Genomic DNA, 27916 nt, shown 5'->3' with positions numbered 1-27916 from the left:
AAACGAAATGCATTAAGATCAAGGTGAGTAAATGTTGTTTGATTTTGCCATTTTTTTTTCGTAAGCTTAGTCACATCGTTCATAATTCTCATGAAGCTGAAATGCATACGTAGTAGTTATTCAGAGTAAAGCTTCCCTGATATTAAATTATCGTTACAGCGAACCAAGTTTGTGGCTCTTGTGCGGTTTTAATCCATGGCTTCAACAACACAATAAACATATGCGTAAGTTTATCTTCATTTACGTGGAAATATGCTACTTGAGTTTGTAGAGGGTAGGCGAATTAGTTGACAGGCCTGCAAAGGTCTTAAGTATCTGAAAACATCAGCAATTTAGGCATAAGGGAGTAACCCATCTTCGGTTTATATACAGGATATGTTCTCCATTACAATATCTTAATACTGTACGTAAGACCAGAACCATCTTGTTGGCGTATACTTTTACGGAAACATTCACTATGTACATTTAGAAATAACCAATAAACAATAATATAATATAAGTCTTAGAACAATTCTCTCTCTCTCTCTCTCTCTCTCTCTCTCTCTCTCTCTCTCTCTCTCTCTCTCTCTCTCTCTCTCTCTCTCTCTCTCTCGTTTTTGTCAAAACAAAAGGATGATTGTGTGACTTTTCGTTCGGTGCTTGGCTCCCCTTGTAGTATTGCTACTCATTGTATTTGTTAACAATCCTCTTTTATATGAAGATTGAGACGTTTTAATTATAAATATTACGTATGAATTGGTAAATGATTAAATTATCATAATAATGACCAAGTCAAAGTATACAAAAAACGTACCCTACTGGACAAAAAGTTCTATATATATTAAGACTCATTATTAATATGCAACGTCATCCGTCCCGAAACTGATACTGTTAAATTGGTCACGTAGTACGTACCCTTGTAGACGGATTCTGTAGGTGTTACTGAACTATCTGTCTTTTGTGTTACTAAATTATAAACGTGATTTTCAAATATATATATTTGAGCTACTGCTGTGTTTTCTGTTTCGTTAGACAAGATTATGCGTTGCGTGTCAGTGATTATTTGAACAAGTACCAAATTCTGAAATTATAGGTATTCAAAGGAAAATTGGTAATGATTTTGTGTCATTTGAATGATTATAGGTATTTTGTAATTTGCTTTGTTTGGTGTGTATATTTTTTCAGCTTTGGGTTCACTGTCAGCGTTGATAGGTTAGACTCCCCATCCGTTATAGCCTAATATCCTCCGTTGGGGGATAGTGCCGTCAGTGCACCTCATGCGATGCACTGTATACTACTAGCCTAGTATGTAGCCTAGCTACCTACTATAGCTAGGTACTACTACCTAGCTACCTACCTATTACTACTTAGCCTACTACTTTTCTTTGCTAGGCTATTACTTAGTACTTTTCATTTTATCTTCCATCTTACTTTCTGCCCTCTTTAAACATTGTTTCATAGTTTCAGCTTTGAGGTCTTTCTTCTGTTACTACCTAGGTACACCTTCCAAACCTTTTTTTGTTCTTAGTCACCCTTTGGGCATTGAATGACCTCAAACCAGTCTTGACAATTAACCTAAATTTTGTATTTCATTCATTCTTTCAACAAGGCACCCATAGAACTGAATGCCAAATACTAATAAGTGACGAGCCCAAGGTTTTGACAAGGACCTTGAGTAGGTTAGGGTAGCCGTTGGAAATGCTGACTGGTTACTGTACGTACTTAGAATATTGACAAAGCCTTCTAACGTTAACTGGAAAATATGCAAGTTATTATTAGTCCACTCCATAAAAAAAAAATCGACAATTACCTATACCCATGAAAATTTTACCATCTGTGCCATTTGAATTGATGTTGGTGAGAAATTTATCATACCTTAGCCAGTTTTTTACTATTATTGCTAGGACAAACCATTCAAGACCACCACCTGAAATCAGGATGTTAAAAAAAAGGGGGGAGGGTGAATAATTTAGTGATAACTGATAACAGTTTGAAATAGGTATGTGATCACTCAGGATAAGAAATTCACAGTTAAAATTATGGCAAAATCCCCTTTGAAATGGATAAATCATAATCTAATCTCAACAAGGCTATGGCTGGCTTGACTGATGCAGCCTAACCTGACACTCCTAGGAGGCCATATACTTTCTGATGAAGATCTGCTTTTCCAGACTTCTTTACCTGCCTAACTTCACCTGTGGCACCATGGCCTACCTGAATGGGGACCATAAAGCTTCTTTATCAACTTTACATAACTTTACTCTTACATTAAGCTTGCCAAGTCAAAGTTTGAGGTTCCCTCATGCACAGGTGTATTTAGTAGTTTGAAGCTGAATTAATTTCTGAAAAACATCCTACACTTACAACTAGGGTTAATAATTCATTGAGTACAGTAAAAAGTAACGCCAAGTTACCTTTAAATACAGAATTCAAAATCATGGAACATGAGCATGATGTAAGATTAGCTAAGCAGTGAAGTCGTAGTGTTTGTCCAGTTCCTAACTTTTGAGATTGCCATACAACATTAACAAGAAAATTACAAGCATACTGTATTTTCAGGGAGTCCATTGAAGAAATTTTGTCAGTCTTCAAAATTTTCAGTTCATCTAGTTTTAAACCAGTGATGATGATGTCATTCAGTTTTATTTTATAAAAGCACTTCAGCCCAGTCTCTTGAGAGATAATAAATAGAATATGGTGGTCTTGTTGAACTATTTTTTTTTATAACGATCATGGATTGCTGTATGTATCTAATAACATAGTATACATATTGTAACTGAATTAATAGATGTAACTTGTTTTGCAGATAAAAAAAAAACCATAAAAATCATGAATGAATAATAATGAACATATCCCAGAATTGCAAAGATGCTGCAAGCAAAGATGATAAGAGTGAAAATGAAACCAAAATCATTGGAGTACATCAGGATGTGAAAGTAGGAGGAAACCAGAAAGAATGTAGAGAAATCCCAAGGAGCGCAGTGAGAAATCAGGCCTGCCTTGCTGTTCTCAGTGAGTATTTTGCCCAATTTTAATAGTCCACTCAAAACAAAAATAATAAGTGTAAACTTACAATGCTTTGTTGAATCACATTTTTATATATCCTGCTAGCAGTGTATAAACTATTTGTAACTTGTATGTATATACATATACCCAAATTGCTTGTGTATATACCATTACTGTATATATATTGTATATATATTGTTGGTGCAGATCAGGTTACAGCAATGTTGCTTATGCTTTTTCAGGTGTAGCTGTAGGCATTGTATGTCTTTGGTTTCAAGATCATCCCTATGAACCTCAGATTGGTATTTCTAGTCAAGCTAATATATCTAATGTAGTCACATTGAAAACACACTTTGCACCTCTGGATCCCAAAGCGTTTTCAAGCTTTGTAGATAGCAAAGTAGGATAATAAATTTACTTTTTTATGACTCTGTGACTCGTAAATGTATGATATACTTCTCTAAATGGTGAACAAATATATTTATTATCCTAAGGGCATTCATACCTATCGGTTCATCATTCATTCAAAGGAATTTTCTGGAAAGTCTGAACTATTCCTTATTTTCAGGAGTCCAGATCAAGTTTACATGGCATACTAAATTGGAAGAGTGCATCTGTTTCATGGAAATGGGTTCACCATGAGTATTTTGCACCATTACTTCCCCTAGGTGCACTATCCAAAGATCCAGCATTTGTGTGGAGGATTTTGCCAGATGATACATCACAAGAAGTTATGTACAGGTACTGTAATTTATACCTGCAGTTCATTTATGCATTGTTTCTACTCTTTCTTCAGGCATGTTTCTTTCAGTATGTCAGTAGTTTGTTTGAAAATTCATGCATTTTGCCTTCAATCACAAATTGGCTGATCTATTTATAGTATTATATTAGTGCTACGTATATGTGAAAAGTTAGTGACAGATAGAGTAAGGCATTACCAGCAAATTTTCAATCACAAGAAATTATAAATGCTAAAATCAGAGCTAGCAATACAGCAATCACAATAGTCTAGAAGAAGAAATTTAATTAGTATTAGTTTGGAAGTCTTGTACTGTATTGCAGTTAGTAATTATCTTGCAAAAGAGAATGGAGTTATCATACATTTGTTTCTTTGCTATTATAGGAGGAAGGCTGTAATTTTCCCTGGTCTTGTAATGAGCAAAATTAATTTTAATGGCAAAAGTGTAAGCTTTTAACTTTTGTTAGTGCCTGACAAATTTACATTGCACTTAATTATCTCTGTTAGAATTAACCTAATTTCTAATGGAATGCACAACTTGCAGTCTGAAAAATAGTCCAGATATGTTGTCCTTCTAGTAAAAGCCTCGAATATGGAATCCAGAACTAAAAAAAGTTTCAAAATTGAATTGAAAAGCCTAACAATATAACAGTATTCGTCTTCAAGAACGTTTATGGTATATTTGAACCAAAATGATTGAGGTCTATCGGTAACACTTGAAAACAGAAGCTGTATTCATCAAAAGTGAAATCAGTTGTGAAAATAATATAGTATGTTGCAGAATGCTGAAACATTTCAGGGCAATTTGTAAAATTTGTTCTTTGCATGTCCTGAATTATTTCCATAATTCTTACAGTGGAGAAGGACGTTTTAATTGACAATGGAGATGAAGCTTTTTTGTTTTTGTATATATTTTTCCATTAGCCATTCAGCATCATTACAGAGCACAAGTTATTGTGTCTGAATCCAGAAAAGTGTGTTCAGAAGTTAACTTTAATATAAAAAATCAGTAAAACCAAAAAATTAGCACTATAACTGAATGATTCATGTAGACTGTACTCCTGATTTGTAAAATATAAATACACCATAAAAAGTAAATGCTTGGTTTAAAGAAAAAAAAGTAGCAACAGAATGGATAAAATTGATAGATATTGATGTACTGCACTAGTATAGGAAGCAATGTTTCTTTTGTATGTCAGATTAATAAATATGATCATGCAAAACTTGCTTCTCAGTGTGGCAGAGGCATGAGACCATCACAGGGAAATGGAGAAGCTTTTGAAGAGGTGTGACTTTTAAAATAATAAGCTCAAGTGTGTTAGGGGTTTAAATTAAAAATTAGGAAAAAGTGCAGATTCATGTTTAAAGGCTTAAAAGAATTAAGTTAAGAGTATTGACATTCAGTAAGACATCAGCATACCTACTACTCTTTGATTAATAGCCAAATCATGTGTAAAACAATGTTTTGTTTATTATAGAATATTTGCAGTGTAATACATATATGAGGTCTAAACTTGATTTATGGTATTAAAGCAGCCCCTCATCTTTTTAGTTGCTTCATGGTGGGCTTGGCTTACTGATAAAGAACAAAGACGCCGTAGTATAGCCTAATCTGTAAACATTCTCTAAATCCTAAATTTAATGGTACATAAATGTAGTTCTACTTACTGTATATATTTTATGTAATAAGCCAAACTATTTTACATATATCATCCAACTGAAGACCCAGTATTTACCTGCAAAATGCATCACTTGCAAAAAAGATAGCTTATAAAAACCCATCATAATGTAGCTGGTATGTAAAGGAAGTTTGATGAGTAGAAGGGTTACTGTACTAAGTTTCATTTAATGTGTCAATTCCCTCGTGAATTTGAATTTGATGATCCTGTTACAGTTCCAAGTATGTTGCACCCCCACCTTCAGGACCTGTGGAGGAGCTTCTTCATGGCCTGTTGTCTCTCTTCCATCCACAACCTTTTCTCTACTCCAGGTACACTATCTAACTTAGTTTATATTGCTTTTGTGTTTTACTAACTATTTACAGTACTATAGTATTTTGTTTGTATCCGTAATTTTGGCTCTACAGTATATTGTAAGAGATTTCTTGAACAGATTGTCCCTTGGGGATAACTGGTATAGCACCTCTTAGTGGCTTTAATGTACATACGTATTTCAAAAGTAGAAAGGGAATCAAATTTACCATATTTCATGTGTGGCTAAGGTATTTCTGTTTATAATATTGGATTCTTTTGCTTGTAAATGGTATTCATGTCATGAGTTTTATCTACCAATACCCCAACTGCCAAGAGTACTGTAATAATATTTGAGTTGTTATTAATAGTCTTGAGCTTAAGAGACCAGCTGTAGTCTTGAATGCATTTTTGTTGTTGTTGTTGTCCACGAATTGCAGAGTAATTATATTTTTTAGAGTGCATCTGATTTGAATTTCATTGAGTTTTTTCCATATTGGAATGTTTTAAGATGCTCAGAAATTTGCAAAGTGTGTTCATAGTTTTTTATTTTTTTTATAGATCAATGAGACAATACAAGTTGCCGAGCACTACATTTACTGTGAATGAGTTATTACAACAGGTTTTGTTGAATGTTAAGGCCTCAGTTCAGTAACAAAATAGTAGATGAAAGAACAAAAATTGTCTGTTGACCTCAAAATTTCAAACACATAATCTAAACTTTTCTGTCACAGGCTGTTTAGAATTATATCAATTATGACAAGATATGACTTAGTACTAGTACCAGTCACTTTTATTATCTAACTGCAGTCATTTATAACTTTGTCTCTTGTGTATGTACTTAAGCATATGAAAAATCCATGAAAGAGTAGATAAATTTTCATGGTGCATATCTTAGTTAGTTGGAATGTGAGAAGGAACAGATGAAAAGTAAAAGGCATAGAGTGATGTATTTAGTGCCATAGGTTAGCTGCATAGAACCTTAGCATACATGGCCATATCACCATAAACTTTTAGACATTAATTTTATGTATGTAGGCAGTTATTAATCTGATTAAAGTAGGCTTTTGCTATGGTTTAATGTTATAAATTACATACAATTTTTTGTTAGCCTTCTGTTTTCACTGCAGAGGTACCTGTCATCATCACAAAAATTATTAATGTACAGTTACTGTAGAGGTGCCATTACTGATCTTCAGAACTACCTTACAAGAAGCACTTGTACAACAATTAGAATAGTAATTTCATAATGTATACGATAGGAATAAGATACTGAAATAAGCCGAATTCCTACCCATGTAATGTTTACAGAGAATAAGAGTACTGATTAAGATTAGCCAGAGTTGGATCAATATGACCAGATGAAAGAACTGCTAGGTTTTTTAAATTCTTTGTCTCTGAAACCCATCATCATGAAACATGGAATGATGAACCAAGTAATAAATTGAAGCATTGAATTAACTATGGGATTCCTCATCCCTAAAAGCTCATCCTACTTCTTCTTCTATCTGATTTTACCCATTTGATCCTTGCATATTTGACAAGTATAGAGGGTGAGTGTAGTACAACCCTAATCATATAACACATTTTGTGATTATCTTGTAAATGTGGATGAATGCTTATGCTTTCATCAAGACTTCCATATGCAGTTTACTTTTTATTTTTGTTCTGCCAAAATTAGATAAATGTTTTTTTCTAATGCTTCTCCATTCAGGAGCAGTCTTTCTTGAATGATGCAGTGTACGTATATTTTTTGTATCTCAGGTATGGTCCACGAGGTGCTGCAGGAATTATTCGTGCCAAAAGCGTTGATTGTGTAGATATTTTACTCAGGTATGAACATAAGTTATTTGTCAGTTGGCCGGTTGTGTTTTTCAGGTGTTATTTAATAATATTAGTGCAGTAAAAAAAAAAATATAATATTCATTTATAAGAAAAGGATTCTTCCATCCTCTCCCAGTCATTTCAAATGCCATATGTATAAGAAAGTATTTGAAAGATGTAAACCAATCCAAAAGTGCATGAATTTTGTTGAAAGATTAACAGCATGAGGCGTACAAACACCAGCTTGAATTTTTTTTTTTTTCACTTAATCTATGTTGCAGTTCTTGCAATGAATGAATAATATAGAAATAAAACCATTTTTATACACAAAGCTTATGTGCTAGTAATGTCTGGTATGCAACCAGCGATCCAAACTGCCATTCATAGATTTTCACTTTTGGGGATTGTTGATACAAGTCATGAGTTAATATTTTACCTGCTTCACTTTCTGCAGGCTCATCTACCAGCAGAGCACACATGCACGCTTCTATTGGTATATTATTTTCACAGTCAGTGTATTTTCATTGTTTTCTGTTCTTAGATATTCACTGAAATATCTTACTTTTTAAATTACTATTAGCAAGATGAAATTATGTGCAGTTATATTTCGTCATTATTTGGAAAACTTTGTCATGTATTGTGCTCTAGATTTTGCATCAAGTGTCTGTAATGCAGCTTTTTAGCCTTTTAGTCAGAGCTGAATTTGGAATGCAGGGTTAAGTTTCCATTTGCTGAAAAAATTTGCCTGATGGTACAATATATATCATGTTTGTAAAACATGCATCAAATTATGATAATGCTATCTTTTTATACTGATAGCACAAATCTTTTGCTGGCATTTATCATAATTCTTTTGAAGATAAAGTTAGTGCCAAGTTAATGAGGATGTAATCCCCAGTAGGTTGTAGACCTTCAAGAACCATGTAGAATGGAATAGGTAATTTAGGCTTAAGCTAAGCACTGGAACTCTGTGTTATTCAGCGCAAGACAAGAGCATGTCAGTTGGTTGGTAGCTTGTGACTGCACATCTGACGGGCATTTCCTGATAACTGCAAAATAGTCTTGAGAAATTTCAAGTAAGCAAGAATAAAAAGTCTTTATACAGTATGATTCATTAATATGTTTTCAATACAGGGGCCAAAACTTATGCAAGTAAGACCTCCCCTCAAAGTGATCCCGGTGTTTGGCTTGACCATCTAAACCTATGGTGAATTAGGGTTCAAGTTCCTGGTCAACATGTATACATCATCTTTTTTAAACAAGTTGTAAATGGACCATGTTTTTCCCACTCAAAGCTGGAAGGTACACTTAATTCGACATCAAAATGTAAGGCCTTTCTGGCCTGATGATTGTTGCCCTCTGATGGCTGTAGTAGAGTAAGCTAGGTACATGGGGAGTTTTTGTTGTCTTGTGGTAACTAAAAACAATGGTTTCAAATTATATATTAAGAAGTCAAAGATTTTTAATTAAGTGCCATGGCACAAAGCACTTTGTTTTTCACCGACTTCATTTCCTGACTTTAAAAATGTGATTTTCATATGACCAGAATATCAGAGATGGCTCTATATACTGGCAAGTGGCCACAAAATGAGTGTACATTTACATTGATTGACTTCTCCTAACATCAAGGGCAGATTGGGATGAATGGACAGTTGTTATGGTTAGTACAAGAGCTTTATGTATAACTGTGGTTTGAATATTGTAAACGTAAAATTTATTCTTAAATTATATAGTCATGAAAGCACCACGTTAAATGTAGGGTTTTGTAGACATTCTAATTTTTTACCAAAAACTAAACTTCCAAACTTTATGCTGTATTCATATTTGAGCTTTTCCAAAGGATTATAAATGCTATCATTAAAAAAGTATGTACTTAATCTCTCAGATTGCATGCAGAGTATCAGTTAAATCCACCATCTCGGCGTCCGTTGTGGTTTACTCCTGCTGCATTTATTGGGAGACTTGTAATGAACACGACAGACTCAACAGTGAAGCACTTTTCTCTTGGTGTTCCTACAGACAAGCCCCTTAATGTAGGTAAGTTATTGCTGGGGCATACTGTATGAATAGTAAGTATACTTATACGTATTCATATTATTCTTACCTTTACTAGAGACAGTTTACTGTAAAAAAAAAAGTGTTTTAGTGGTGACTTAACAACACTAAATTGCTCCAGTTTTATGTGTGGGGAGAATCCAAACTCAGTGATGAAGCTGCTCTTGGAATCCCAAGTTTTTCAGGTTGAGGCAATATACTGCAAACACTTGAATGACCGAGAGGTCAGGCTGTAGCATTCAGGGAGGAAATGAAGGAGTTTGGCCAACAGCTTGTAGCTCACTTCACGTTGGAAGTGTCGATAATTGTTAGGAATTGCCCAGTAATTATTGTTACAGATGACAAATGAGGATTCTAAATTTTTGCTTTTGTGGCAATAACAGTAATTCTGATGAGATCATTGCAGCTCATGCAGCAATAGAGTTGTGCTGATGTTATGGCTGATAAGTGGCATCATCATCATCATCATTTAGAATACCTTTGGAATACACCGCAGCTTGAGTTATCTAGTCTGCCATAGTATTTGGTACCCTGGGTATCTCGTTCTCTAGCGTTGGTTGCCAGCATGGACAAAGTGGCCTTAAAATTCTGTGGGGATGAAGTTGGGGAACTTTTTCATCCCTTCAACACTTTCCAATGGCTCTTTCCGTATGTTGCTAAATGCCAGCAGGCTTAAAAAATTTTTCATGCTCTTGCACAATGTAAACAGATTCTGAATGAATGTGTATTTCCATGAACCGTACATTTTTCGAAGAAATCTGATAAGTATTGACATCTATAGTAATGAGAAATTTAATTTTGAAGCTGTACTTATGCAAAAATGTTGAACTATAATAACAACACTATAGCTAAAATGCAGATTATGATTATATCAAGGATGCAGATTCCTGGAAATTTTTGTGCTACGTTACTGCTGGAATTATACAAGAAGGTTATGAAGCTATACATGGATAGCTACTGTGCAAATCAGGTGGTTAGCATTAAGTATTTTATTACAAGAGATTTTTTTTGTCATGAAAAGAACAATTTGTATTAACTTTTATTTGTTCAAATTTAAGTACTATGCAGAAATAATTTTTCATTTTTCAGATTTGGAATGGCTCATTGGGCCTGATGAAGATAAGGACATGGAAGTAACAATCACATATCTACCAGAGATGAGTCTTGAAATAGAAGATATAGATAGTGGTGGCATAAGTTGGTTGGATGAAATATCACAGAGTAAAGCCTTGGATTTGTTGGAAAAGGAGCTGTACAAATACAAGCAGGTATACTGTTCTGGACTTAAGTTTGGGTAGAATAAAAATATGCAATCATTTGTTGGTAACTGATTATTATGTCAGTTTCAAAACAAAGAGTAGTTATTGTTTGTGGTATTCCAATCGTAGCAATAGATTAGAAAACCTTCTCTCAGTCCTATCATTTAGGCACAATAAATGATTAGGAGTACATGGCATAAGAAGTAGTAAAATGACAGTTGTCCTGAGTGTATTTAGTTACAGCTGGTTATTGGGATAAAATTAAATAATTTTTCAGGTTGAGTACCTCAACTTCCCAGAGGCTTACTTGAAAGGAAGCAGTGAAGGTAAACCAGTACATACATTAGTACTGTGGGGGTCACTAGCAGACCAGTCGTGCTGAGGATCAGGAAGAGCACTGCGAGAAGGTCCTCTTTCATCTTCCAAGGTGCTGTCGTTACTTCATAAGAATTTTATATCGTCGTGGGTTCTACATTCAGAACTGGAGGTCAGTATATTGGAGTTAAACTATAAAAAATTTCCAACTGTTAAAAGCTAAAACCTTACTTCACAAACTTTACAGTAGTCTGTCAGGTTCCATGGCTGAAAATTTATATAAACTACATCTTAAGCTGCACGACAAATTTCATTCATTTATTTATTTATTTTTTAATCTTTACCCTAACAAAATCTTGAATGGTGCAGATTGTCGTTAACCTCAGTCAACCCCAATGAAAAGAAAAATGGTGACATAAGATTTGCTGTATTTATTTTTCATACAACTGTTCAAAGTCAGAATCAACTTGGTTTCCAAAACCTGTATACTATCTAGACAAAAACCCTGCATTCCACAAATACAAACTTAATTTTTACAATGTTACAAACCAGTGCCTGGCATATGAGTGTTCTCATGGAGAGCTAGACAGTCTGAAGCTTGGTAACAGTGAAGTATAGTGTATTGTCAAGTCAAAATGTTGTCATTTCTCAATGAAGTCACAGTTCTCAACTGGCTTGTGAAGCTTGGCGGTATAATATCTTATTGTTTAGTGTTCAGTGATTGAATATCTTTGGCAACTTGTATCTTTTAAAATGGTTTTACGAAACTCCAAGTTCACTTACTATGAAGTGTTCATGCAGTGTATTAACCTTATGTTAAAGGCTGCCACTAACATTATACCTGTGCAGTTATGCAGTTGTGCAGGCATAAGTGAACCCACTAACATTCAGTTGTAACTGCACAGTCGGCGGTGGCCTTAAGTTGCTTTGAATACTAAACTAAGTGATTTAACGAAATTCTCTTGAGGAGATGATGAGGTTCGCTTTCTGCCTGTCTTATTTATGGGATAAGCTGCTGATGAGTCACAAGTTCCTGACCAACCATCAGTAAGACTTAAGAGTTGTAGATCAGTTCCCTCCTTGTTGACCAGTCTGTATGGAAGCCACTGCTGAGCTTTAATTCCCATGCTTATGCAGCCCACTTTCATTTAAGGCTTCCACCTCATCCTCTTCCTTGTCCAAGATGCAAGCGTGTTCATGCTTATGTCTCCTCTCCTTTTTACAGTGGGGCTGACCTCCTGCTTGAGACATTCCCATTACCAGCCAGCACTGGGGAAGCATTTAGTGTGTAGGCATGTCTTGTCCTTTACAAAAATCATTGATTGTAGTGTTCCAGTTTCTGATGGTTGCTGAGAGTACCTGTTTTGGCACAGGCTCTCCAACTGTCCTTATTGGTTGGGATGAGATGTAAAACAAGTTCGGCTGAAATGTAAGTTCTTTATTAGGTAAGGTTACAATGCAACAAGACAATGCGTTGACTCACACAACTCAGAGACGGGAAGTAGTGTACTGCTGGGTATTGGATTTGAATGAGTTTGGTTGCCACATATGAAGCAAGAATACAGTTGCCACTTATCATCAATATATAATGTTATATACTTGGGAACTAGAATATGTTATACAATGACAAATAGTACATTTTACATTTAAATCTGCAGCAAGGGCTCGAATGAGACAGTAACGCGGGAGAAGGCTAATTTTTCACCTTCCTCATCTCTGAATTCTTCCTCTGTCCTTTTTTGTCGTCATCTATCTTGAGACATACATAAATTTGGTGATCAGAAGATACTTGAGGGAATTCCTGCAGTGAATTTCCCAATTAGGAGGAAAACCAATCTTAATTCCCTTGAGAACAGACTTCTGAGAGAAGTAATTGTTTATTTCTTGTCTGACTGTCTACATTACATTTTGGAGGAAGGAAGTTATTTCCCGTGACTGCTTTTGTCTGCAAATTCTGATGCATTTTCCTTTTGGGAAGGGGGATAAATGGAAAGTAGTAAGGTTGGAGTAGAAAACATGGTTCCCATTTCCTCCCCTTTCTCATGCTTTGTAGTTCTTTCCATCTACCGTTTTGTCTTTCCTTTTGTCCCAGAATTGTTGACGTTACATAAAGAAAGAAATTTTCTCGTCTCAGTGTTTCTGCCTGTCCACTGCTCTTACAGGTCTTCACCCAGACCATGGCTTAGGTATCATGTGTTCACAGTTTAGATATTTATTTTTACAGATACTATGACATCTGGCTGTTTAAGGTTGCTTCAAAGGGGAGTCAACAAGGTACCTGTAATATCTCCTTTAGGTCTGTCACCCCTGGGCCTCCAAAACAGTAAGGTCTTGATGTAGGGCAAGGGTGATGAACCCATGCACAGCTTGAGGAGGAACCGAAACCAGTAGTTCTCTAAAACAAACTCAGGAAAATATGACAGAGTGAATGACAATACATTCACCGTACTTCAGACAGCAGGTCCAGTTGAATTTTCAGGGGATATGGAATTGGACTATGAAATTTAGGCCAAATGCTAGGACCTATTGAGGTCATTCAGCACAGAGAATAATGTTGAAACAATTGTCAGGAGAGGGTGGAAATTAAGATTGAAGAAAGAGAATAGCAGTGGAGGTATAATAAAAGGAATGAAAAGGGTTGCAGCATGCGACTGAATGGACACTGCAAAGAACCTTCAGTAATGACTACAGTGCACTGATGGCACTACCCTCATACAGGACAGGGGATATGAATACATGAAAGAACACATCCCTCAGGTTGGATGTCATGGTTCCTAAATGAAAAAGAGCCTTAAGAACCATTCACATGGATAAGTGGAAGATCAAATTCCATCCTCTGACAACCCCAGAATGAGGAAAAACCAGCTAAAGAATCCCTGTAACTAACTGTTGAAACGTCCTTGATGGCAGTTCTTGCAACACAGAAGTTAGCATGGTGCAAAGCAGCTGCTGTAGTTGCAAAGCATGGGATTGCTGAGGCAGAGGAGGACCGCTTCCATACCAGTGCTAGTAAGATGATGGTAGTTTGTTTGTATGTTTGTTTGTATGGTGCTTTTACGTTGCATGGAACCAGTGGTTATTCAGCAACGGGACCAACGGCTTCACGTGACTTCCAAACCACGTCGAGGGTGAACTTCTATCACCAGAAATACACATCTCTCACTCCTCAATGGAATGACCAAGAATCGAACCTGTGACCACCGAGGTGGGACGCCAACACCATACCAACCACGCCACCGAGGCGCTCAAGATGATGGTAGTGACAAAAGGATAGTGCACTTCAAGTATGACTTGGAGACTACCCACCCAAGTGGATTCAAACATTATTGTTATTGATAAGGTACCATTGCCTACAAGTTCAGACCATCCATTGGTAAAGTTATAAGGACTTTTAACCTAAGATGTGTGCTGCACAATAAAGGTACCTTGTCAAAAGACAAGAGAGGAAAATTAGAATGCAGGAGTTAGAAAATGAGCAAAGAGTAAATGTTAAAGCAATATTACTGAAGAGTTGAAAGGATGATGTACAAGAACTTGAAATACACCATTCAAGGGCAATAAGCCACTCTGGTACTACTGGGGTTTGCAAACACTCAAAATTTATTTTCTCTTTTCATCCCATGCTGTGTAATTACTTTTTCATTGTAATTAAAATCTTTCATACTACTTTGGCATTTTAAAAGTAAATTTAGTTATTCCTCCCTGTCTATGAGGCTAGTTGAGAAATTTTAATAGAGGGTCATAAGAGAAGTATATGTGCTATTTTAAAATATATCTTACTTTTGCAGCAATATGCTGAAGAATCATCAGCCCAAAGTGTGTCTATTGCTGCCAGTCTTGCCCTAGATGCTTATGTCTTCCCTGTGCAGGTGTTAATACAAGATCCTTCTGGGTATGTAATAACTTCTATCAATGCTAATCATATTTTAGATGTTGAGCTCAATAATACAATGATTCTCCAAGGTTTTTATGATCCAGCAGAATATGCATATTGCAGGTTTTTAGAAGAAGGCCTAAAGAAATATAATTATATTTTTATGGATTAGGTTATAGTTTCACTTTACTGTTTTTGGAACACCTTCAAGAAATTTTATACCTCTCGTGATTTCATTTTCCAGAAAATTTATACTATATTGAAATAAAGAAATATGTTTTAAAGCTTTAATATATGTATTTTTGTTATATTATTTCTCAAAGTTTTCTAACTTTTAGTGGTTATGACCATTCTAGGTCTCATGATTGTATGTCCTTTGATACTTTAGTACTTGATTCTCACTTTTGTTGTGAATTTTTAATAACAAACAACTATTGGTTATTGGTCTATAGCACTTGTATTTGCTGACCATCTGATGTCCATTTCTTGGAAACATATCTTTGATCACATATCCACATAGGGCTTGTGTCCCAGTCTGACACTTGTGCATTGTTGAATGAACTGTGGTGAATTTAAAATACAAGTATAAATTTTTTTATTTACATTCCTCAAAGAGGTTTACATCTCAAAAAAATTTTTGCATGTATTGACCTTTGTGTGATTTGAAAATTACTCAATTAATTTTTAAAAATTGTGAACTGGCACTGCGTAACGTCTTCATAGTTTATAGTTTAGGTGGAAATTTAGTAGTGCTTGCAATGTCTACATGTAGTTTAGAATATAATAGATATTGTTACAGTATTTTGATATGCTACAGGCATTATTATATAGTATTTTGTGAAATTTAGATGAAGGAATGTAAATTGTAATTTGTAATTAAGCAGATATTTTTAATACTATAGATATTACAATCATAGGCTGTATCGTTTTCAGTCTAGCACTCATTGCCCCTCAATGATTCTGTTATATAAATCTGTTGGAGAGAGAGTGCATTTATCATGTCTATTTAGAGGTATTGTTATGAAATCTGATGATTATTTTATTTTTTTTAAACTTGGTAGTCTATGAAAATTATTCTTTACTATTGATACGTATTCTATTTCGATAAAATTTAATGTTAGCTATAGCAGTGTAACTGCATTCTTGTCTCTCTATTACGGAGGTTGAACCCTAAGTTTTCTCCTTACAATTACCGAATACCATTTCCTTAACGGCATCTCAATATTGAGCAGAATGACATACGTAACATTACTCTGTGCCTCTGGTTTACGATGGCATAGTATTTATCTGATGATAGATGTATGTAGGAAAGGTTTTTAAACCTGCAGTCCCCATGAAACTCTGACAGTAAAAGCATTTGCCTTGTCAGAGTAGAAGTCTATTTGCAGGTCTTGAATACTTTCCTTTTACACCCATCATTTTCTGGTAACAATGAGGGTATTAAATAACACAGGGACCATAAAGGCATGTGTATTATGTGATATAATTTTGCCAAATTGGTGGTTCTTCCAGCATATTTTGATAAAATACTTTTAGTATTAAAACTGGTTGATATTTTATTACTCTCTATTGCTGCAACATGCTGCTGTTGTTGCACACTTTTAAAACTAATTTTTAATGTCCATACATTGCAGTTACATTTTTTTTATTTAACAGGCAAGTGTTTGGTGAGTATATATATTACTGTGGTGCTTTTGAAAGTGTGGTTGTGTATTTTTCTTCAGCTAGGAATGTGACTGAGAGAGGCAAGTTTTAATTAGCATTACTGCCTTTATAAAGAAAAACTAACAAATGTGCTTGTGCAGTATTCTGTGATTAAGATTTATAGTGCACTAGTTTTTTAAAGATTGTCTCACATTTCTTTGTATTTTGTGTGTGTATATAGGTCATAAAGTAGGCATTTTTTGTTAAATTTGTTATGTAATTAGAGAATATATAAAAAAAAAATTTATGTAGAAAATAATTCCTGGTTGTAGATATAAATTTTTTGCAATTATTTGCATTGGTGATCAACTGCTTGCACCATGCAGTCTAATCAATGGTGAATTTAGTATTGTATACTTCACATGAATATAAATTTATTACACTCCACTCTGCATCATGCAGTCTAAAAAAAGACTGGAGAGGCATCATGCAGTCTGAAAAAGACTGGAGAGAACTTTGTCAAAATGTGCACCTGTCTATCATATATCCTTGAATTGATTGAAAATATTGTATTGAAGACTATCAGGTAGATTTAAGACAATTTAAAAATTTTTGTGATAATAGTTTACAAATTTTGCCAGTTGTATTCTGTAGGTACTATGATGTTAAGAGCGCAAGTATATATATGAAATTCATCTAAAAGTAATCCTGCCATTAAAATTTAAGAAAATTTTATTCTGTTGCCTGAAAAATGATAAGGAGTTGCATTTAACCACAATTATAATGTAAACTTATGTAAATTTATGGGTGGGGTAAAGAAAAAATTCCTTTTTATCATATAACAAATTTAAGTCTTTTACAACAAAGTATACTTCTTAGCCCCGAGAACTAATAAATTTAGTAGGAAAGATAAAAGCTCACAAGATTAGGATCAGCATTAGGCAGACACGGCATAGCACTTATTTTTCAATCAGTACCCCAGAAGGGGAAAAGTGACAAGATGTGTTCTAGTGTAGTTTTTGGCCAGTTGTAACAGCTACATAACAAGGATAAACCACTGGGTAATCTAAGATATATTATGGTGAAAATGTCATTCACAAAATCCACAACATATAGTAATAGAGAATAAAGTTGAATTAGGTTACAGGGGTTCAGATTAAATGATACATTTATCAGGCATCCACATTAGAATACTGAGAAACCTCTGATGCATGCATCAGATCTCATCTGTAAGTCTTAAAGACCGCTTTACTTGTAAAGTACAACTTTAAAACACAATTAGACAAGTTTGTATGTCATCTGAATTGAATCATGTTAACTGAACAGAATAACTTTCACTTGAAATACTACTGGCACAATAAAAGTTACTTGATATTTCGATATAAAAATTACCTAACAGGATTTTTTTTTAAATTGCGATAGTCAATGTGAATTACTGTGGTAAAATTTGTGAATCAAAAGCAAACTGGACTTAACTATTTTTTTTATGCAAAGAAAAAATTAACTGGGTAGAAGAAATTCAAACCAATCTTAAACTCACAAGGCAAAATAAACTTCAGTGGCTTGCCTGTATATGCTAGAAGACTCCATCTGAAAAGCACCTCAGTGGTGTGGTCGGTATGGTGTTGGCGTGCCATCTCGGTGGCTGCGAGTTTGATTCTCGGACATTCCATTAAGGGGTGAGAGATGTGTATTTCTGATGATAGAAGTTCACCCTCGATGTGGTTTGGATGTCACGTAAAGCCGTTGGTCCCATTGCTGAACAACCACTGGTTCCGTGCTACGTAAAAAAAAAACATACAAACAACCAAACTCCATCTGAAATCATATAATACAGCTCTCAAGAATGTTGGTAGTTATACTTTTTATTTGCTACTTCCAGTTTCAAACGCTTTCTTAGGGCCCTATTTTTTCCACATTAGTAAAAGATTTATCTAATCTTGCTTTTACAGAGGGAAACTAAGTCAAATAGAAAGATTCAGTCAAGTTTCTGCACTCTTATCATCTGTACGTATAGAGGTATTCATCTGTTAAAAATACATGACATGCCAATGTTAACTCTGAAGGAAAACTGTCTTTACTGGTGCTAATATTTATTTTTATTCTATAAGGAACACACATTTAATACTGAAAATTAACAGATGTACTTTTGACTGTTTGTGGTAGGTAAGTAAAAATTATGTAAAGGAAGAAAAGTTACCCTGTATAATATATTTTCTTCCAGTCATCCTGTATTGCATCATGATCATGGGTGTAATGAAAGACTTGTGGTTTCAAATCAAACCATCCTTATGTTGTACTTAAAATTCATTACTCCTTCAAAGCGTTAGTTCAAAAGTGTTAAGTGCTATTTTTTGCGTAAATTGTCCGTAAAATTTTACAATAAAGATATGAAAAAAATTCCTTCAAAATTATTTTATTACCAGAAAAATTGTGTATCAATTACTCTAGCTTTCTCCTGAACCATGAACAAATCCTTCTGGCAAGTTAAAGAGGTCACAGTATGTGTGACCATAATGCTGTATATATAGATTTCTAAGCAAGACATTCCAATGTGCCATGATAATCAGCAATATAGTCTAAATGTAGAGGAACCTCTTAATCATTAGAACTAATAAAGTTAAGGGATGTGATGATGATGTCAGTGGCAACAAAAATTTGTTCTTGACTAGAGTAGCCTAGGGTATGCTACCCCTAGGTTACCCAACAATCATATTAACCCTGGCTAGGCTATGAGAGAAGTTTTATACACTATCGTACTATTTCTAGAATATCCAATTACATAAATAATTTATTAAAACTGAATGACTCCATCAAAAAGGGAGAAAATAAGCAAACTTGAGACTGGACTTTTCCAATAATGGCTTCCAGCCAGGCACCACACCTTTCCCAGACCTGACAAGAAAAAGTTTATGGTAAAACCTCAACGACTAGTCTAAAATTGGTTCAACCGCCTTCCTGCCTAACAAATGTCTGATTTCTCTTTCCAAAACTTAGAACTTCTGTGTGTGAAGATGGTAGGCAGAGAAGGATAGGAATGCCAAAAGCAGCAGAAAAATAGCAAAAAGGTACAAATTATCATTCCCTGAGTCTCATCACTACCTAGGGTTCATCTTGCAGCTTTGCAAAATGCTCCAGAAACTCTATAGACAGCCTCCTACTTGTCCTTGAAAGCTCAATAGTACATCAGTTATGTGGTTGCCTTTGTGATTCTTTCACTTTGAATGTGTTCCTTGATCACCTTGAAAGAAAGACGTTACTGAAGTGGAAGAAAGAGTCATTCAGCACTGGAAGGGAATTGAGGTTAGGTAGGTTTGAAAGGTGTAACAGGAGGAAAACCTTGTAGTTGCACTATGAAACAATCATTACGGTGGATAGCAAGACAGAATAAAGATAGTAATATGAACTTAAGTACAGAATGTAAAGGGAATGAAGGGTTACAGCTAGAGGCTGAAGGGATGTTGCAAGAACCTTCAGTAATGCCTACAGTGAACCACATAGGGAGCATACAAAAGTGGAGCAGAGAGAAGAAGAGGCACAACATCTGAAGAAGACAGAAAAGACTAAGTGGGCTTGTGGCCAGACCTAATAAACTTCTACATAATCTCAGCCTCACACATCTTCCGATAACTCACAAAATTACTCATTCTCATTAGACCACTCCTTACCTTTTCACACAAAGTGAAAATACAGTCACACTCCTACTGGTAACACCAGTGACCATCAATCATGCCCAAATGAATACATTGTTTTCACAAAATGCGTTCGCACAGAACCTAATGTTTCCATCTCAGCTTGCTGTAGATGACATGAAAACAAGCACAAAATTGACTGGAGAAAAACAGCAAGACACTAGTCAAAATTATTAAAGCTGATTCCCACTATATGAACAAGGACATGACATGAATACAGACACCTAGCAGAGCGAAGATGTATGCTAATTTTAACAGTAATAAATATTCATCCTCAATAATGTGTGTATACGTATAGTACTAAGTAAAAGTATTCTTTCATCAAACCTTACACAAATTATATTTGGAAATTTCATAAACTTGCACATAAAGATCACAGAAGACAACTACGTACAGTTACACAAAATGGAAATTTATATTAATCAGAAATTATTTCCAGGGTTACGACGCCTACAATGCTGATCTGGCACAAGAAATATGACACCAAAAATGCAAAATAATAAATATTTGAAGGTTTTTTTGATGAAAAATGCAATAAGAATGCAGTTTACATAGTTTTCAATGTACCCAAAGCATTAAAAGTAAGGTTTTCTTAGAATTTTTCATGATGTCCGGCTTACGACGATTTACGGGTTACAACGCGTCTTAAGAACGGACCCCCATCGTACCCAGGGACTGCCTGTATAATGTTCTAAAGGGTCCACAATAATAAAGAGTGTTAAGAGTCCGTGTATAATTTTAAAAACTTTTCAAAAAGCTTTCGAACCCTTCCCTGGGTTCATCTTCAGTCCAAATGAACAATTAGTTACAACATGTACTGAGGTGAATTTAAAAACAAGAGTCATTGAAGATTGTTGACACCGGTCGTTACCTTGTTAATGGACCATGTGATGAAGAAAGAGGTCCATTAACGAGCTAACAGCCGGTATCAACGATCTTCAACGACTTTTTAAATTCACTTCAGTACATGTTGTAACTAATTGTTCATTTGGACTTAAGATGAACCCAGGGAAGGGTTCAAAAGCTTTTTGTAAAGTTTTAAAAATTATACATGGTCTATTAACTTTTTTTATCATTGTGGACCCTTAAGAACATTGAAATTTTTATAAAATTTATTTTTCTTTATTATGATACCTGTAGAGTGAAAAGTAAACAAAAAATAATAGGATCGTTCAACTATTCACCCATCCCATTCGGGTGGTTTAAATTTCTTGTAGTTTTCCATCAGTTTTCTCTTTTCTGTCCACATAAGGGGGGGTTGATACATAGAGTATTTGAAAAATAAGTTTTACTATAAATATTTATTTTTGAAATGAATCTTACCTCTTTATGATCCCTGATTCCCGCATTGAGCAAAGGTGTGAAAGGTGCAAGGACAAATTTAATAAACCCAAGAAAACCAAAAAATTGCACCAGGAATAAGACTACTTACATAATGATTAGCATCCATCTGGTGGTACTGCCACCAAGCAAGGACTAATTCATTTGGAAGCAAGGCCTCTGAACAATGCTGAAGGTTCCTTGCTATGGATACCACTCACACACTGATGTAAGTGGGATGCAAGGCCTTGCGCCTATGCCAGCAGAGCAACAACAGTAAAAGAATAAAGGCTCTTGCCTAATACAACACATGTATGTATACCTTCATACTCTGCAAAATTAGACAATTTCCTAGCTAAATAGGAAACGTTATGAGTACAGCTAACCTAACTGGTCAGATTTATGAGTTCCCCTACTTTAATGAGAGGTAAAAGAGCTCTGCGCAATTCATATTGGATTTCCAAATCTCGCAGATAGTGAGAGGTAAAATAGTCCAAATCTAGATTAGCATGCTCTTCTCTGACCCAGAGCTTTGAACAGACAAGACATACTATTCTTTGACAAAGGGAAGTCAGGTTTCCCTGGGCTGCAAACAAGGTTGTTGATATTCTGCCTATTTCTCTAGTCCTTTGCAAATATATAGAGAAAGCTCTGATTGGACATAAGGAAATTTCTTCCCCATCTGGTATCAAAGAGGACAGAATGGGGATCACGCAAGAGCATGGTAGAGGATGAAACTTAAAATCATTCTTGGCCCTGAAAAGGGGTGGGGAAAAAAAGGATGGTTCCTTGGGTAGTAAAACCAAGACTGACAAAAAGTCTTTTCATTGTCAATCCTTAATGGAGGTTGTGCTCAAGGGTTCCAATGGGCTGGACAAAATATCTAAGCACTAGCATGCTTCGATACAGCAGCTTACATGGATCAATACTCTTTAATGGTTGGAACTGAAAAATGTCTGTTGTAGCAAAATAAATTAAGAATTTAATACTGTTATTCACAGAGGTATGGGTGCAAGAAAGCCTTCTAGTGGAGCACCAAGTCCTATATTCTGCCCACTGTCTTTGATACAGTGCATTAGTAGACTTCTTTCTAATGTTATGGATAGACTTTCTGCATTCCTTTGAAAAACCTCTTGCTGGTACGAGACAGTAGTGTCTCTCCATGCAGTAAAATGAAGCATGGGGAAGTTTCAGGTGAAACCTCATACCTCCTGGCTGTTTAAGAAGACCTTCCTAGTTGGGAGAAGCCTTGGGTTATCTGCTAACAGAGAATAGCAGCCCTAGGAACCATTCTCTGGGTGGCCATCAACGGGTCATTAAGTCATGCAGGAATTCACAGCTGTACAGAATTTTGCTAGCTCTTAGTATCATAGCAAAGGGTGAAAAAGCAGAGATGTCTAGATAAGACCAGTGTAAAAGCATTGCAACAAAAGCTTCAGCTTAAATCTATGCTTCTAGGTGACTTACACAGCCTGTGAGCAGGGGCCTCACCCACTCCCTTGCCTACCACTAATTACCTAACTGCCTTGTTAGTACCAAGCTTCAACTATCATTTTCAACTTACACTAAGGAATACTACTGCAATGATGTTAGTATGCATTCCATTACTGGAAAAATATACCTCATTATGGTAAAACTTGAAACTACTATAACGATCTGGTTCCCACCTGTCGCCAACCATAATAGCCCAGAGTAAATGACCGAACGGTGACACAGCAGCCACCTATCTCGGACCATGGCCACTTCCCGAAAAAGTGCTTGAATTACGCCATTATTTTGTATTTGGGAGAAAACACTTCGAGAGGAACGTAGAGGTCTCGTTGTGTGCCAGGATGGGCCACAACTCTTGACTGATGTTCAAGGCAGCGAATTCAAGTACATACTAAGTATACTTTTTCGGGAAGGTAGCCACATTCTGGGTTTGGTGGGCCGGTGGCCGCTATGTCACCGCTCAGTCATTTACCCAATTTACTGCCTTTCGTCCATGTTTTTTATTTTATATTCATATCTTTGGTTTATATTTATTATAGTATTTACCATTTTTGGGTGATTCTAGACAATTGTAACTCCGCACGGTGTGCATCGAACGTTCCCGCAAATACGACAGCCACTAGGGATTTAGAGCATCCAATGTATTTTGCCATGTTAAGTACGAGCCACTGGGGGTTAATTACAGTCGACCCCCCAAAAATAACGGTACATTATTAATAAGCAACCAAATAATATAGGAAACTGTATTTTCCAAAGAAATACCTGACACTTAAGTTATTAACTAGATTTACCCATTACCGATTTACGTTCATCCCCAGAAGGGCTGGTTGCCTGGTACTAAATACGGCAACCAGTCTAGGTACATATAAACTGGAAGTCGCCGAACCTAGAAGGGTGCGTAAGCTGCAGTCTCTTTTATTATATTTCAAATTTGAATAATATGAAATACTAGCCTACAAACAAAACTTCATGCATGCCTATCCTGCAGGCTGAACCTATCGCAAAAATCACATTTCGGCAGATTTACAAAATGAAAAAACAGGTGCTATTGTCAACATTACTGTAGTTTCCTTGTGCTTTCCACACACCCTCCCACTGTAGCCCGGGTTATCATTACTACTATAGGCTGTAGGGATTACGAGGCTACTACCTAGTTGTCCCAAGAGCGCAAAAGCTACATAAAAGAATCCAAAAATAAATAAACATTAGCCTAAAGGTTTCATGTTTGATACTTAGGTATGTCAAAATGTCTACATTTAAGGGTAACCCTGGCTTTGGGAAATTGGAACACGGGAGAAAAAAACAGCTACGATCGCTTCCCAAAATTGACGGTCAGAAAACAAGACAAAAATGTGCTCAATACGTAAAGCCAAATTAACCTGCCATGAATTAGGCCTACGTCGTTGAGGTTTGACTACTACTATCCATATTTATTTACTATAGATTTATCGGCATAACTACCTACCTAATTTGCATATTCTAGTACATCGAATGGATGTCATTGTCAAGGACATAGCTAGGTCAGGTCTATGGTTAGGCCAGGAGGATTGATGTTATTTAGCTACCACTTTAATAATAATAATAATAGGATCAATAATAACCATTCTAAAATGCAAATGAGTTGTCTAATAAGTGGTGTCATTGGAATTCAACTTACCACACTTGGATAAGTAAACACGGCACACGACACTGAAGTGTAGGAAAACTACGTCCACGTTACCTACATGAAGAAGACAGACAAGTAACAAGTTAGAACTTGGAAGTAAGGGAAGCCAAAAACTAAGTTAGTCCACAAGATTCGAGAACTGGTGTATCGTACAAAAAATTTAGAATAATCGTCTTTACAAGCATATTTTATCTGTATGTAATTGTTGTAATAGCCGTTTGTCCTCTAACTTTCTCTATATTATTATTAGTGATATTATTATATCCTTACTTTCACACAAGGGTTATGTAATGTAAATAAGTGAAAAAGTATGTCGGTCCAAGATTCGAGAACTGGTGTGTCGTACAAAAAAAAAAAAAAAAAAAAAAAAAAAACAAGAATAATCGTCTTTACACGCATATTTTATCTGTATGTAATTATTGCAATAGCCTTTTTGTCGTCTAACTTTCTCTATATTAAAATATAAAAAAATATATTACATCCTTACTTTCACACAATAGTCCAGCCGTTGTCGGTAAAAATATGGAGGAATCGTTTAAATTTGGTTAAAAGCAACAAATGTTGCACATAGTTTGAGGTGTACTTTTTCAAATGTGATAGCGACCCATTTGTTATCTTTCCAATGTGGCCACTTTTTTCAAGATGGCCACCAAAATTCAGGAAAATTTGGTATTCGAAGGTTTTTCATTGTATATTCACAATTTTGGAGTCTAAACATATTTTAAAGGATATTCTAAACAATGAGAATAAAAATAAGCACAGCAGAACAATTTTCAACCAGCAAATGCCCATTTAGATTCTAAAATAAGGCAAACATATTGAAAAATTGCTCAAAATGTTATCTTAGTGTCTCAAATGGTTCTAAAGCTCCACATATAATCTGCTCAATCAGTGTAAACTGATACTACATTAGTCTTTTATAAAAGAAATCATCAACCACAATAACAATTAACATCTATAATTATGTTGTCATAATGTACGCAGTTTCATTAACTGCCCTACTTTTTTAATTCACTCTACTCACCAGGTGATTTGTTTATATTTGTTGTCATTTACCTGGGGAGCTATATGTCACTGAGAACATGGCTGATATTTTGATAAATTATAATTCAATTTTGCTTTTGGGAACAGGTACCATATGAATATTTCTTAAAATGTGTTCTTACTAACTGTTGTTCATTTATGCATAGATTTAGAGTGATTGTTTTTTTTTTCTTTCTTTCTTTCTTTCCTACAGGTTGCTGTTTTACTGCTTGAAGAGACAGCAGTGTTCATTACTATGCCTTTGTACAGAACTGTGTAGAGACCATAGTGCTTATTAGCTTGCTTTATCGGTGATGACTTAAACTCTTTCTATGTGCATGCTAATACTAGTAAACAGAGCTTTGTGAAGTACAAATTCTAACAATGGCAGAACCACAGTTTTACTGGGACAGGTGCATTCTATGTCAACTGGTAAAAAAGGATCCCATTCAGCTCCCCACCTGTGGCAAAACACATGATTCAGCTGCTGGTTACCTCACCCTATCACAGAATATTCTGAGGTTACATGAACTCAACTCATTGCCTATGGATATTCATCCACTTCTGCTGGGAGAAACAATCACAGAGCTAAACCTGATGAAAGAAAATGTTGCTGGTTGGCGTAAAAATTGCAACAACAAGAATGCCCAAAGAGCAGAGAAAAGAAAAGCTCCAGATCCAGAGAATAATGACACTAGTGACAATAAGGTTACACGGAAAAGTTGTGGTGGAGCTACTAAACAATCTCAGAATACATGTTTTTTTATGCCCTGAATCTACAAATGTAGGCCCACTTCATAATGTGTCAACTTTTGAAACAGACAAACGAATAAGAGAATGTGCTATGCAAATCCAAGATACAGTGTTGTTGGCAAAGTTGAGTGCTGGAGATCTGATTTCTCAGGAAGCTGCATATCATGGAAAGTGCCTGGCCGCAATATACAAGAAAAGTGCAAAACTGATGGAAGGCAGTACTAATGCAGAATCAAGATTTGCTCAATTAGAAGGCAGCACTTGCTGAACTAATTTCATATATTGAAGAGAGCAGCATCCAAAGTGGCACATTATCAACCTTTAAACTTGCAGATCTCTGCAAGTTGTACAGTGCCCGGCTTGAGCAACTAGGTGTTCAAATAGAGGGACGTGTAAACTCTACACATTTGAAGAATCGCATCCTCTCTCATTTTCCAGACATGCAGACTTTCAAAGATGGCAGAAATGTCATTCTTGCCTTTGACAAAGATCTTGCAGCGGCCCTCAAAAAAGTTATGGTTCAAGACTTTGACAATGAAGCCATGATTCTAAAGCAAGCAGCAAACATCATCCACACAGACATTTTGAAATGAAACATTGCGAAAGCATTTCCTGGCACCTTTGACACTAGTTGTCAGCAAGATTCAGATCCTGCAACATTGCTAAGTTTAGTTCAGATGATCTTGGGAGGACCAAAAATAAGTAGCAGCACATGTTCCTTTGAGAGTCAGTGGTCTGCAAGCATCGCCCAGCTGCTTCTGTTCAACTGTATTTCTGACAGAGCCAAAAAGGGAAGCCACTCAACAGAACGAGAGCCGCTACTTCCGATCTATATCGGGCTGCTTCTGCATGCTGAAACCAGGAAAAAGGGTCTCATAGAAAAAATGCATGACCTTGGCCTATCAATATCCTATGACTGTGTTCTCTCTGTCCACTGAGGGACAGTATTGATCAAATATCTCCATGCTCCCATGAGGAAGCAGACACAAGGCTTCTTCTCCATGCAAAAGATGTTGTTCAACACGGCTGTGAGAGGATCATGATCAGAACTGTGGACACTGGTGTAGTAGTGTTAGCTAAAGCATTGTATCTTCCAATTCATGTAAGTGAACTGTGGATCAGCTTTGGGGGTTGGGGACAACTTCAGATATATCCCTGTACACACCATAGCTGGTTCTCTAGGTCCAAAGTGTCAGGCTCTGCCTATGTTTCATGCCTTCAGCGGGTGTGACAACACATCCACCCTTGCTGGTAAAGGGAAGAAATCTTGGGAGACTTGGCAAATATGTGCAAGTGTAACTGAGGT

General features: G+C 35.8%; 1 protein-coding gene across 1 annotated transcript; it reads left to right on the top strand.

Moving 5' to 3' along the window:
- The first annotated feature begins 848 nt into the window (after window positions 1–848).
- On the top strand, window positions 849–19068 carry LOC135194963 (selenoprotein N-like). The gene is made up of 10 exons (XM_064221201.1): window positions 849–911; window positions 2786–2991; window positions 3228–3385; window positions 3554–3726; window positions 5619–5714; window positions 7459–7527; window positions 9404–9555; window positions 10663–10841; window positions 11110–11319; window positions 14936–19068. Exons 2-9 carry the CDS (start codon window positions 2823–2825, stop codon window positions 11212–11214), a joined length of 1101 nt encoding a protein of 366 aa, XP_064077271.1. The 5' UTR covers window positions 849–911; window positions 2786–2822; the 3' UTR covers window positions 11215–11319; window positions 14936–19068.
- The last annotated feature ends 8848 nt before the right edge of the window (window positions 19069–27916 follow it).

The sequence above is a fragment of the Macrobrachium nipponense genome, chromosome 15 (assembly GCF_015104395.2).
Source record: "Macrobrachium nipponense isolate FS-2020 chromosome 15, ASM1510439v2, whole genome shotgun sequence".
Lineage (NCBI taxonomy): Eukaryota > Metazoa > Arthropoda > Malacostraca > Decapoda > Palaemonidae > Macrobrachium > Macrobrachium nipponense.
The sequence above is the reverse complement of the archived record's forward strand: the minus strand, read 5'-3'. Positions and strand labels throughout refer to the sequence as shown.

Bases quoted from the DNA above. Each gene is read 5' to 3' on its own strand.
- LOC135194963 (XM_064221201.1), top strand. From the start codon at position 2,823: ATGAACATATCCCAGAATTGCAAAGATGCTGCAAGCAAAGATGATAAG. The intron at 2,992-3,227 runs GTGAGTATTTTG...ATGCTTTTTCAG, and splicing joins GGCCTGCCTTGCTGTTCTCA to GTGTAGCTGTAGGCATTGTA. The intron at 3,727-5,618 runs GTACTGTAATTT...ATCCTGTTACAG, and splicing joins TCACAAGAAGTTATGTACAG to TTCCAAGTATGTTGCACCCC.